This window comes from Eriocheir sinensis, chromosome 9 (genome assembly GCF_024679095.1).
Source record: "Eriocheir sinensis breed Jianghai 21 chromosome 9, ASM2467909v1, whole genome shotgun sequence".
Classification (NCBI taxonomy): Eukaryota; Metazoa; Arthropoda; class Malacostraca; order Decapoda; family Varunidae; genus Eriocheir; species Eriocheir sinensis.
The window spans coordinates 8,869,832-8,884,117 of record NC_066517.1 but is presented as its reverse complement, the minus strand read 5'-3'; the positions used below and the strand labels follow the sequence as shown (position 1 = coordinate 8,884,117).

The following is a 14,286-nucleotide window of genomic DNA, read 5'->3' as shown; positions in this document are numbered from 1 at the left end:
ATAGGCACTGGCGTAATCGCGCCGGGGGCCACGGCAGTCAAAGAGTGCGTCGAGGGAACTGCGTGTGAAGGCGCTAGCTGACAGCGTGTCAGGGGCCTCGGCAGTCGGTGAGAGTAGAACGACTGCGTGTATTAAAGGCGCCAGCTGCCAGCGTGTCAGGGGCCTCGGCAGTCCGTGAGGGCGTCGAATGACTGCGTGGTAAGGTGCTATATGCCAGCGTGCCAGGGACCACAGCCGGTTGAGAATTGCGGGGCGCAAGCATATGCCAGGAGCCGCGGCAGTCGTGAGTGCGTCGAACGACTGCGTGGGAAGGCGCTAGATGCCAGCGAGCCGGGGGCCACAGCGAGTTGAAAAGTTAGGGGCGCTAGCATGTGCCAGGAGCCGCGGCAGTCCGTGAGAGTAAAACGAACTGCGTGTACTGTAGGCGCTGGCACGTGCCAGGGGCCTCTGTGGCTCGGCGAGTGAACCAGCGTTCAAAAAGGCACTGTAACACAACACTGTACACTTAGTGGGAACACTGTGACACTAACTGTTGCTGGGGACGCGCTGCACTGAACTGTTGCTGGACACACTGCACTGTACACAAAGATCCACAGGAGAGTAAGGTAATACAAGAGGGCGGTGGTAGATCCAGGAGGCGGTGGTTAATCCAGGGGGCAGCTAGTAATCCCAGTGGGGTGTCACACTGTGTCTGCGTGTCTCTCCGAGTCTGTGTGGTGTGTGGCGGCGTATACACTGAGTCTGTATGGCGTGTACACCGAGTCTGTGTGTGGCGTGTACACTGAGTCTGTGTGTGGCACTGTGTGTCTCAGTAATATGTCGCACTGTGTTTGAGTGTTCACTGAGTCTGTGTAGTGTGTCACACGGTGTGCGTGTCTCAGTCGCCGGACCAGCAGAAAAGCAGGGAGGAGGAGGGGTGGGGGTGGGTGGGTGAGCGCCGGGAGAAGCACCATGGGGCACAAAAGATGCCTGAAGGGCGCTGAAGATGCCTGGAGGAGGCGCACAGAGGGTGCCTGGGGGAGACGCAGAAGGCGTCTGGAGGAGGGCACAAAGGGTGCCTGGGGGAGGCACAGAGGGTGCTTGGGGAAGGCGCAGAGGGCGCCTAGGGGAGGGCGGGGGAGAACCCTGAAGGTGGCAACTACGCCTACGGCGTAATATTTCTCCCGACCTGAGTGCTCAGCCCCACGAACCCCGAATGGAGGTGAGGATTTTTGCCCCAGGAGAGGGCGGACGAATGGACAAGCTACCTTGCCCAGGTCCTCCACTCTAGGAGAGAGTGCCCTTAAAACGGCACCGGCTATAAGCCACCTTGAACCATAGCAACACTGCGGGGTCACCAATTGTTGGTGGTAGCGAGTGTTCTAAGTGCTAATCGGTTCACGGATAGAGAAAGTCATATCCGCCAGGGTTACTTTATTAGACAAAACTTACACAGATCATCACGACAAGGACAACACATAGGATAGGTGTTTGTTTGTGTATGCGTTTGTGTGAATGTTGTTTGTGTAGGTTAACATTTAAGTGTTGGTGTATGTGTGGAACAATGTGTAACGGTGGACAACAAGAGAAAGTGGACGGACAGTCAAAGGTAAACAAGTAACAAGAGATAAACAATTAGACGCACAAGAAACAGCGAGACGGGAGCACGAACGAAAACATTGACACAAAATAAGAATGAACAATGAGTCTATACTGCAACGCCCCATTTTCCGTTTTCACTGGAAGAGAGCACGCGACTGCTTGAGCGGTGGCTGCTACAGAACCAGAGCAGGCTAGTGGACTGCAAGGTGAGTTTGGTCAGTTTGCACTCACGAGAGTGCTCCTCTATATAAAAGATATCGGTTCACCCAAGTCTGAAGTGTGCATTTTCGAGCCCTGACAACCCCCTCTCACACGGTGTGTCCGATTTCGTAGATTATGTTTGATAGCCTACGCATAGCAAACAGTCGTCATTATCAATAATATGCAAGCAACAATTACAAATACCACTAATTATAGACGATTTTGAGTTAAAAATCATTAGTACTGTAGCAAACAGCTGTTATGTTAACTCTAAAGATCGCTGATTATAATTATTAATCATCCTTGGTTATTATAATTATTAACCACTTGGAGAAAAAAGGCAGCTTTTATACTAACAAAGTAGCTATTTGCGATAGTATTAATATTTTTAGCTTCAAATTGACAATAATTGACGGAAGATTCAAAAGCACCTTTCCACTTCTAACCTTCTATCTGATCGCCAGTATGGGTTCCGCAAGGGGCGTTCTACTGACGATCTTCTTGCTCTCATAACTGACTCTTGGTCATCCTCTCTTAGCCGTTTCGGTGAAACTTTCTCTGTTGCGCTAGACATATCGAAAGCCTTCAAAAGAGTCTGGCACCAGCCTTTGCTTTCTAAACTGTCCTCTTTCGGATTCTATCCCTCTCTGTTCCTTTATCTCCAGTTTCCTTTCTGACCGTTCTATTTCTGCCGTGGTAGACGGTCACTGTTCTTCCCCTAAATCTATTAACAGTGGTGTCCCACAGGGTTCTGTCCTATCTCCCACTCTATTTCTGTTGTTCATTGATGATCTTCTTTCCAAAACGAACTGTCCTATCCATTCCTACGCCGATGATTCCACTCTGCATTATTCAACTTCTTTTAATAGAAGACCCACCCTTCAGGAACTTAACGACTCAAGGCTGGAGGCTGCAGAACGCTTAGCCTCAGACCTTACTATTATTTCCGATTGGGGCAAGAAGAACCTGGTGTCCTTCAACGCCTCAAAAACATAGTTTCTCCACCTATCCACTCGACACAATCTTCCAAACAACTATCCCCTATTCTTTGACAACACCCAGCTATCACCTTCCTCAACACTAAATATCCTTGGTCTATCCTTAACTCAAAATCTCAACTGGAAACTTCATATCTCATCTCTTACTAAATCAGCTTCCTCGAGGCTGGGCGTTCTGTACCGTCTCCGCCAGTTTTTCTCCCCTGCACAGTTGCTGTCCATATACAGGGGCCTTGTCCGCCCTCGTATGGAGTATGCATCTCATGTGTGGGGGGGCTCCACTCACACAGCTCTTCTGGACAGAGTGGAGGCTAAGGCTCTTCGTCTCATCAGCTCTCCTCCTCATACTGATAGTCTTCTACCTCTTAAATTCCGCCGCAATGTTGCCTCTCTTTCTATCTTCTATCGATATTTCCACGCTGACTGCTCTTCTGAACTTGCCAACTGCATGCCTCCCCCCCTCCCGCGGCCCCGCTGCACTCAACTTTCTACTCATGCTCATCCCTATACTGTCCAAACCCCTTATGCAAGAGTTAACCAGCATCTTCACTCTTTCATCCCTCACGCTGGTAAACTCTGGAACAATCTTCCTACATCTGTATTTCCTCCGTCTACGACTTGAACTCTTTCAAGAGGAGGGTATCAGGACACCTCTCCTCCCGTATTTGATCTTCCTTTCGGCCACCTCTTTTGTTTATTTTTTAGGAGCAGCGAGTAGCGGGCTTTTTTTTATTATTGTTTTCTTTTTTTGTGTGCCCTTGAGCTGCCTCTTTTGTTGTAAAAAAAAAAAATATATATATATATATATATATATATATATATATATATATATATATATATATATATATATATATATATATTTGTATATGTATCATCAATAAATCAGACACAAATGTCACAGATGCGAGAGAGAGTACATTGAATACCTGGAAATTTTTCGTCACGTCCACCACCTACACTTAAAATCAACAATGATTTAGTGTCACAAAGCGCTGAGGTTGCCGACGCCATAGCCATTGCATTTGCTGTTGTGTTCTCTGTCGGATTCCAGACTACCCGTCGTCCGTACATTGTCACTTGGAAGAACATGAGCGTTGCCAGCTAGAGTTTTCGTCCTTGAAAGGAGAAAAGTACAACGTCCCCTTCTCCATGTTCTCCATGCATGAACTCCAATCAAATCAGTTCTCCTGTAACGTCACCTCGCCGGGTCCTGACAACATCATGTACGCCGTGCTCCGACATCTTAATTTTGCAACCATGACTTTGCTACCCCAGATTTACAGCATAGATATTATTTCAAATTGATGGCGTGAATAAACTGTACTTTCTATCCGTAAGCCTTGGAATAATGGTTCACAACTTTTAGATTGCCACCTCGTAGTCCTAACATCCTGCTTCTGCAAACTGATGGAGAAGATGGTGAACTTCCGTCTAATACACTATTTTGAGTGCAATGGCAATATCTCCCCTAACAAGTCTGGATTTCGAGGAATAAGATCGAGGGTAGGTACCCTCGTACGCCTTGAGTTGAGAATGGTAAAACTTTATCTGGAATATGCATTGCAGTTCTGGTTCCCTAAATATAGGAAGGACATTAAATTATTAGAAAGAGTTCAGCGACGCGCTACGAAAATGATTCCACTCTTCAGGGCTGAGGAGAAAGAGATGTACTATAGCGGGACAGATAATGGAAAAATCGTGCACTTGGTGATACAAACATCATATTTGGCTCAGTTGTACTTTGAGTCATGGTACAAGATGGCCGCCATTTTTCAAGATCGCCGCCAAGATGAGCCCACAGAATGGACTTTTTTCATGGAAGGGGTTTCATTTGCTCAATGACACTCACAATTACATTTACAATTACACAAATATTGGTCATGATGACCTTGCAGCTTTAATGGGCACTTGAGACTTCAAGATGGTGGCCATTTTTTTAAAGATGGCTGCCAAAGAAACATGAAAATAAAAGACAAACATACAGGAAACAAACATTTTAATAAAAAATGCCTAGTAAAGATACAAATAGACAGAAATTACATGAGATTTGAGATAATATTTGTGCGTCACAAACAAAACTATGCAGAACACATGTACATCAATGCAGCTGCTCACTGAAATCAAAAGTATGCTTGCTAAGGCCAACACCTACTTCGAGCATCTTGGAACATGAATTGTTTGAGAGTAAAATTCTAGCATAATAAACATGGTAATGATTATTGTGTCTCACAATTCCAACTGCAGAGAGCAGAGCAGGTAAGTCCATGGTGGTAGCATTTACATCTGCCCTTGCATTCTCCCTTCCAGCTACACTTGGTCAACTGCTGACAACATGCTGCGATTGGTGGGAGCGTCGTCCAGACAACTTTCCATGTGCCTTCCTCTTGGGTCCACCCCTAATCGGCAGGGTTGTCACTATCGGGCTCCCGAGTTGTTGCCTGAGCCCAGATTATTCCTGCCTGGTAGGCAGCACGCTTTGCATGTTCCCTCAAGGCAGCACGTGATGACTAGTGTTTTGCTTGCGAGCAAACAGCTCCAGTCTTGGTTCGTCAACACTTGTAGCTGAATTGGCCCTGTCATACAGTATAGTACTATGACGAAACGCTCCAGGTTCTGGAGATCATTGTCAGACACTTTACTTGCAGTCTGACTGAGTGTGATAAAGGTTTCGGTCACTTCATCACACATGTTCCAGGTGAGCCATGCATATTTCTTGCCTTTGCCTCGAAAGGCAGAAACAACATAGCATCTAGTAAACGATGGAAGTAGAGGATCCCGCGTGTCTTCTGTGGACCGATTGCCGATACTATGTCATGAACAGGTATCCATCTAGTGGTAGGTCCTTTTGTCTGAAGAAGACCCACATCTTTTGAAGACCAGATTCCAGAAGGGATGGCAGGACATACACTGCTATGACAAGCACATCAGTGTCATTGGCCTTGATGACATGGGACTGGCTTCCATTGAGAGCTGCGTCTCGGGGATGTAAGAAGAGTCGGGTGTCAGCTTCTTCATGGCTGCATGGGGAGATGGCATCAATGAACTTGTTGCTTGAGTTGGTGATAGCAAGATTCCCCTTTGCAGCTATCACCAGGTTCCTGATTGTCTCGGCTCTGCAGACCTTGTCAGAAAGGAATTCAAACAACTCGGTCTTGTTGCTGTCGTCCCTGAGAAACCCTTTCCAGTTGACTTGTGTTTTGCTTGTTGCCAAGACTCGTCTTCTGATGCCTGATCCCCACTTCGACTTGGTCTCTGCTTTCAGGTTGTCCTTCTTGTAGACATCAAGGACTATATATTTTGTATTTTGCCCCATATAATTCCACCTTTGGGATAAGATCTTCTTGCACATATACATCAAAGGTCTTTGATGACTTTGGAGGGAAGGCTCTGATGAGTGCTGATCCGTCAATGATGATTGCATCAGCCTCAGGTTCTGTCACAGGCATGGTGACTTGTTTCTGGAGAATTTCTGCCAGCTGAGACTTCTGTGTGGTGTGTAGCTGGCCATTATCACTCAGTGAGGCTGGTGCCGACTGGTTCTCATGACTCTTTTATATATTCCCGGTTCTGGCACGAGATGAAGAGTCGAGAGAATATTTGACAGTCTACTTTTAGGACATTATCCTTGGTGGTCTTGGCAGAATGTTAAGATTTGCAGAGGGTTATTTTGTTCTTCCTGAGTGGTGCGTAGAAAGCATTTTCCTCTCCACTGTACAAGCTCTCTTTGAAAGATATAAATTGTTCCTGGCCTCTCTGATAGTGGGTCTTCAGCAGCTCGTCATGGCTGGATCAGCAACATTCTTTGTGTCGAGGACAAGAAGGCCACTTGACTCCCCCTGGAATGGGTTGCCCATCTCAGTGGTCACTTAATTTAAGTGAGAGATTTCAACTTCTCCAGGAAGGTCTTTTGGGCACATGAGGTCTGCTCATGATGCCGGCTGCCAAATGCTGCATCCTTCATGCCTGACACTCTCATATCCAGTGATAAGACGGCTTACATCTGGCCCAGCCACCATCCAGCGACGCAGCTTTCCAGGATCTTCTGTGAGTCCAGTGGCTCCTCCATCTCCTTTCATGACAGCGTTATTTTGTTCGTGAGCTTGGTCTATGGGCATCCCAGAAAACACCTTTGTTGACTTGTGCACAACAAAGTTGCCTTGGTGAAACTCCTTAGCTGCTTCTGGATGGCGCTTCTCAAAGGACATTATGTCCATCAGATGCTTTAAAACATATAAAATGACACCAATGTGTTGAATATAATGAACTACATCCAAATTAAGGTCCAGAATTACATTTTTTACAGGTCCTGATGGCGGCCATCTTGAAAAAATGGTGGCCATCTTGGATTTTCAAGTGGCAAATCGGGTAAAATTAAAAGGTATTCAATCTCTACCACTGTGCCAAATTGTGTGCTTGTATCACCATGCACGATTCGGGAGTATTTTGGCTGTTATCCGCTCCACTATATGCCAAGCTCTCTTTTAGCCTCGTTGTGTTTTCTTTTGTTGGAGCAACGTCAAGAGGGACTTTCTGTTTCTGCTTTTGTTTCTTACCTTTAAGCTGTGACACACTCATTGTTTGGCCGACTTCAGTGTGTGCACTGACACAGAGAGGGCTGGCAATGAGTTATGTGTCTGTCCCCATGGCTACTCTACTCTACTGGCTACTCTAGCTTATACCTGTGCTTTCCAAATTCAATGCAGAATCAACCAGCATCTTCATTCCTTTATCCCTTTGGCTCTAAACTCTGAAACAGCCAAATTTTGTATGTATTTATTACTGCCCACGACTTCAACTCTTTCAAGAGGGGAGTATTAAGACATATTACCAACCGAATGTGACCCTAGCTTCTGGCCCCTGCACCTATCCTTTTTTTTTAACGAAAAGAGCAGCGCTCAGCGTTTTTATGTTGTCTGTTTGCTGCATCCCTTACTGTAAAAAAAACATTGTGAATAGGGTCCCCAAAGTCTTTGCATGTATCGTTTACATCTATAATCGGTCATATTTTCACGAATCATTTGCTTATTGTCCCAGAAAGGTGGCTTTTTTTTGGAGGTGGGGGCGGCGGACGGGGAACTGCACAGTAACACGCTCTACCTGGAGAGACAGATGGGATGGCGAGGCCTTCTGATTGAGGCATTTCCGGGCACTTACCAACAGCTACTGCAAAAGCACAGGAAGGCCTACTCCATCCAGACCGCATTGTCCCTTACCAACAAGTCCACTGAGGTTAAATTCCGGTGAGCTCTTGTTAAATGTTCTTGTTCCTGTTTATTAATATAATTATTATTATTATTATTATTATTATTATTATTATTATTATTATTATTATTATTATTTTTAGTAATATTATTATCACTATTGTTATTACTATTATTTCTAGTTACTATCATTATTATTATTATTATTATTATTATGTTAATAATATTACTATTGTTATTACTATTATTATTACTGTTACTATTATTATAATTATCATTATTATTATTATTATTATTATTATTATTATTATTACTACTATTATTATTATTATTACATTACTATTATTATTACTTTTTATTATTATAATTATTATTATTATTATTATTATTATTATTATTATTATTATTATTATTATTATTATTACTACTACTACTACTACTACTACTACTACTACAACTACTACTACTATTAGGCCGGTGTCACACTGGGCGGTTTCGCCGCGCGGCAAAACCGCTGGGTGAGGAAAAGCGGCGGCGCCGCCTAACCAGTAGGGATGGGCAAGTACCGTTAATTTGAGTACCGGTAGTACCGATACCGAAAACTCAAGTACCGTTAGTACCGGTACCGGTACCCAAAGGAGTTTTTTTTTCGTAATGACTTCTGATGAAATTCCCAAACAAATTTCCTGTAAAGAAAACTCTCTCTCTCTTCCTTCAACTTAATATCAACTAGAGTAGAAATGCAACGTTTAGGAGCCTTCTGATTAATGTAAAATCACTTAGGTTCAAAGACAGACCACCTAGTCTGTACCATGGGGTCTGTGTGGTCTAATTTTCTATGTAAATCTCTCTCTCTCTCTCTCTCTCTCTCTCTCTCTCTCTCTCTCTCTCTCTCTCTCTCTCTCTCGCCTGCTACACCTCCAATATTTAAACATATAATTCATCATGCAATTCTTTATAGCCAGAAACTCTCGCCAAGGGATTCAAACTTTTTTCGTTAATGCTTTATTGGATAAATATGATCTCTCTCTCTCTCTCTCTCTCTCTCTCTCTCTCTCTCTCTCTCTCTCTCTCTCTCCTACTCACCACCAAAATTTAATCATCTAATAAAATCAATCGTGCAATTGTTTATAGCCAAAAACTCTCGCCAAGAGATTCAAACTCTTTTTTCGTTAATGCTTTATTGGATAAATATGATCTCTCTCTCTCTCTCTCTCTCTCTCTCTCTCTCTCTCTCTCTCTCTCTCTCTCTCTCTCTCTCTCTCTCTCTCTCTCTAAAAGTTAACGAGTCATAAGAATTTAACAGTGGCAAGTAAAATGAAAACGAAGTCTTGGGTTAAAAGTTAGTGAGTCCCACGAGTCTTTAGAAAACGCTAATATATATTGTTATTGTTATTAGACTATGATCGAGTACCTACTACCCATATCACCGAGATATCCACTTACTAAGTGGTGATCTCTCTCTCTCTCTCTCTGAATGAAGTGAATATTTATTTTTTCGATAAAAAAATAGCATGTATAGTTATTATGGATGTACTCGATCATAGTCTAATAACAATAACAATATTTATTAGCAACCTAAAAAAAAATCGGACATGAAGAATTATCAATAAATCCAATAAATAAATCCGAGCAACTGGTACCGGTACCGAGCAATCTGGTACCGGTACCGTACCGTTTAGCTGGTACCGTTAGTACCGGTACTGGTACCGGTACCTGCCCACCCCTACTAACCAGTACCATGTCACACTTTGGCGGTTTCGCCGTGCGGCTGCTCTCAGTCCAAGGGCACAATGCATTCAAGCTAGAAATCGAGCAAACAGAGTACTGGGTTTTATATCAAGGAGCGTAAGCAAGCGCCGAAGTCTTCCTCAAACTATATTTAGCATTAGTTAGACCTCATCTTGAGTATGCGGTTCAGTTCTGGTCACCTTACTATAGAATGGATATAAAAATGTTAGAATCGGTGCGGAGAAGGATGACTAAGATGATTCAAGAGTTACGAAACTTGCCATACGAGGAAAGACTCACACAGTTAAACTTGCATTCTCTAGAAAGGCGAAGGGTGCGTGGAGACATGATCGAGGTTTATAAATGGATGAAGGGCTGTAATAAGGGGGATATTAAAAAGGTTATGTTGGTAAGAGAACCGGGTAGGACACGTAGTAATGGGTTTAAACTGGATAAATTCAGATGCAACAAGGAACTAGGCAAAAAATGGTTTACTAACAGAGTGGTAGATGAGTGGAACAGGGTGAGGAGTCATGTGGTGAGTGCCAGTACAATTGTCGGATTATTAAATAGATTAGATAAATTCATAGACAGTGATATTAGTTGGAGTTAGATTCATGGGAGCTTAGGTTCAAAGGAGCTGCCTTGTACAGGCCTACCGGCCTCTTGCACACTCCTACGTTCTTATGTTCTTATGTTGTTAATTACCGAATGACCAAGGCTTCATTTGATAAATTGCTGCAAGTTATAAGGTCTCACATCTCCAAACAAAACACACAGTTCAGGAGGGCAATATCTGCCAAGGAAAGATTGACAATTACACTAATTGAATAAACAAATCAACGTCAAACATGGTGGTCGACCGCGCGGCGGAACCCCCCAGTGTGACCACGTGCATTGAACTGTGTGTGTTGTGTCCTCAATCGCGGCGGGCAGCGGCAGCGCGGCAGGGCGGTTCTGCCGCAGCATGCTGCGGTGGTGGGGGGCTGCCGTGCGGCACCGCGCGGCAAAATCGCCCAGTGTGACACCTCCAATTGGTTTGTGTGTGTTATCGCAAAAGCGGCGAAACCGCTCGGCGAAACCGCTCGGCAAAACCGCCTAGTGTGACACCGGCCTTAGTGATAATTGTATAGTAACAGCAACTACTATCATCACCTACAGTGCTCGTTTTGCAGGGCCCGTTCTCCCTTGAAAACTTGCAGTATTATGATTGTACTTTGTTTCTTAAGTGATGTCATTGATTGTTTAAGTAGTGTCGTTATTCAATTAAGTTTCGAATATTTTTTAATCATGAAAGAAGCTAGATTATCTCAATCATATATATTTGGTACGTGTCTTTGATACAATCTATGATGTCATCAACAGCCAATCAGGTGAAAGGAGGCCAGAATGGGGGAGGGGCCTCTCGGTGCAAATTGGCCAAGCTAATTTGGACCGACTATAGGCTATTATTTTGCAGGCGGGCAGGGTAGCAGAGTGTGGCAGGACAGTGTGAGTGCGAGCGAGTGGTCGCTCGCCAACGGTTTTTCACACCATCCCGCTCGCTCGCTGCCATCTCGCTTTCCGAAGCAGCGTCGTTGCCATACGCATGAAGTACAAAGTCGCTCGCACATACGCGTGCATACACCGTGACCCCTTGCGTTTGACGAGGGTATGCTAGCGCATACTGCGATGGTCTCTCGCTTAACCGTGTGAATAATTTTGCGATTTGGCCAATATCGCAGACTTTATGCGAACTTTTTGAACATCTCAAAATGTTCGCGCGACCGGCCGGATTTCGGAAATTTTCAAAATCGCCAACCGTCGCAGAGCGAAATTGCGGATGTGTGATCCCAACATTAGTTAAAGTAGCTAGCGATCACTGGCAATTTTTAAGTTATGGCATAGATATCTAAACTATGATTATATATATATATATATATATATATATATATATATATATATATATATATATATATATATATATATATATATATATATATATATATATATATATATATATATATATATATATATATAATATATATTAGTAAAGCGTTTGAGACAGTTCCCCACCACCGGCTGTTTCTAAAATTAATGACTCACGGAGTCTATGGAACTGTGTTGGAATGTATCAGGGCGTGCTTTAGCAATAGGAAGCAGCGAGTGCAAATTATGGTAAAAATGTGACTGGGGCTGTGTTACGAATGTGTTTTCACAGCGTTCTTTATTAAATCAAGTCTACTGCTGTTCATCATTTATATTAATGATTTGGTTAGTAAGTTTGCGGATGATACAAAAATCGGTAGACTTCTTAAATCAGATCAAGAGGCTAGTGTGCTGCACTACGAACTTGATCGATTATTCGATTCGGCGGGGAAGTGGAAAATGAAGTTGTGGAAGTGTAGTATTTTGAGAGTAAGGAGGAATATCCCTGCTCATAATTTTTACTTGAAAGACACTCCATTAAGCAGATCTAGATGTGAGAGACATTTAAGAATCTAAGTGAACTTTAATCTCCGACCAAGGATTCAGTCCGTTCAGGCTAAGTAAGAATCGTGCATATTGGGTGCTTTGCTTCATTTCAAGGAACTTAAGCAGTAAAAGCTCTGAAGTCATCCTCAAACTATATCAAGCATTATTTTGACCTTATCTTGATTATGTGATATATTTCTCATACCCTTACTATAGGAGGGGCATCAAAAAAAATTAGAATCTGTGGAAAGGAGGGTAGCCAAAATTATTGATAAATGTGCCATATAACAGGTAAAGGTGAGTGCATTCGCTAAGGTTGCTAGTAGCTGCGGTACTCATCTCCGTCGCATTGGCCCTTTGAGCCTGTGGTGGGAAGATTACATTAACTCGGGGCACATAACAGTATTCGGTCCGAGATCACCACAATTTACCTTGACCCGGTTTATCCAGGTATATTACAAAATATGCTCTTCTAGAAAAGCAAAAGGTGCGAGGAAATTTGATCAAAATCAATAAATGGATGAAGGGCTTTAAAAAGGATCTGGTGGTAGGACAGCCGGGTATGAGTTTGGTAGATGAATGAAAATTGAACACAGGAAAAAAACAAAAATGTACAGTACGTATATTCATGACGGCCTCTTGCTTATATTCTTACATGTTTGTGTCTGTTATTTATTATTATTATTATTATTATTATTATTATTATTATTATTATTATTATTATTATTATCATCGTTGTTGTTGTTAAAATTATTATTATTATTATTATTATTATTATTATTATTATTATTATTATTATTATTATTATAATTTTTGCCTATGGCGCCGGTAGGCTTTCTTCATATGGCCTGATGGTCGGCCCGAGCCCATTGTGGGGCAGGCTCGCGTTTTATAGTGGCGGCTTCTTGCATTGGCTCATGCTGTCCCCCGGAGTTCATCTTTGATCCTAGAATCTAGAGTCCGGGTTGATATGTGGTCTTCTGGACGGCATGTGGGTAATGAGGCCACTCGGCGTTGAATGAAAAATCCCAGTTTGTGGCACCGGGCTGGCCGCGAACCCGCATAGTCCTGAACGTGGCGCCGTCAAGTTATCCACTCAGCCACCGCCTTCCCATTATTATTATTATTATTATTATTATTATTATTATTATTATTATTATTATTATTATTGTTATTAGCAGTAGTAGTAGTAGTACTAGTAGTAGTAGTAGTATACTTATTAATACTATTCATCAGCGTCTGTAGCTATGCTATTGATGATTTTCATTGTTATTTGTATCTATTTATTAATCAGTTAATTTATTATTTTCTTACGATTGCTCTCCACGCACTATTTCCTTTCCAGTGTTCGTGGTACAAAGGGAGTGCTAAGTTCTGTGTGGGACAAGAAGGCCAAAACAATAATCACCGTTCGAGCCTTGCCGCTGTACGCTATCCTTAAAGCCCTCGACGTACCTGTCATTGACTACTTATCATTGGACATCGAAGGAGCAGAGATGGAGGTAGGAAATTATGTTCTTATTTGTATTTAAGCGAATGAGCTGAATAAGATGAAACAACGCACCTAAATATGAAGGGAGGCGAGAAAACTAAATGATTCATTGGGACCAACAGATGAGATAATCAGCATCAATTTTAACTTAACTCTGATTTTTTTCTTAAGTGAAAATACTAGAATTTCATTGAGATTTCCGATGAGAAAGCAGTTTGCATTAACTTCTCAGATTTTCAGAAGTGAAAACACTAAAACTTCATTGAGATCTCCGATGCGGAAGCACTAAGGAACAAAACTAATCTGCTGTAGCTGTTGTACATCACTGGAGGCAAATGAGACAGTTGAGATGACGACAAAATGATAATTCATGTAACATTATAATATGCGTTCCCACCTTACCTCTTCGTGTTTCGGTTACATATTAACTAGACACGTGTTAATCTGGATTCATATTGCCTTCATGCCTCGCCAGTAAACGTTTTCAGAAAAATTTCGACCCAAATTTACATAACGGAACCCAGCTACTAATTATCACTTAATGGCACACTGCACGCTAAATTCGAACTATAACCGACATTGGCTACCCTCACATGATGAAGTATTTATATTGGTTTCCCAATCAATG

The 14,286-nt window shown here is 42.7% G+C and overlaps 1 protein-coding gene across 1 annotated transcript in view; it reads left to right on the top strand.

Moving 5' to 3' along the window:
• The window catches only part of LOC126995895 (uncharacterized), a 38,352-nt gene that overhangs the window by 8,250 nt on the left and 15,816 nt on the right, over window positions 1–14,286 (top strand). Inside the window, exons 3-4 of the mRNA XM_050855793.1 lie at window positions 7,815–8,020; window positions 13,512–13,668. Of these exons, the coding sequence (XP_050711750.1) occupies window positions 7,815–8,020; window positions 13,512–13,668 (363 nt within the window). The remainder of the gene's footprint in view (window positions 1–7,814; window positions 8,021–13,511; window positions 13,669–14,286) is intronic.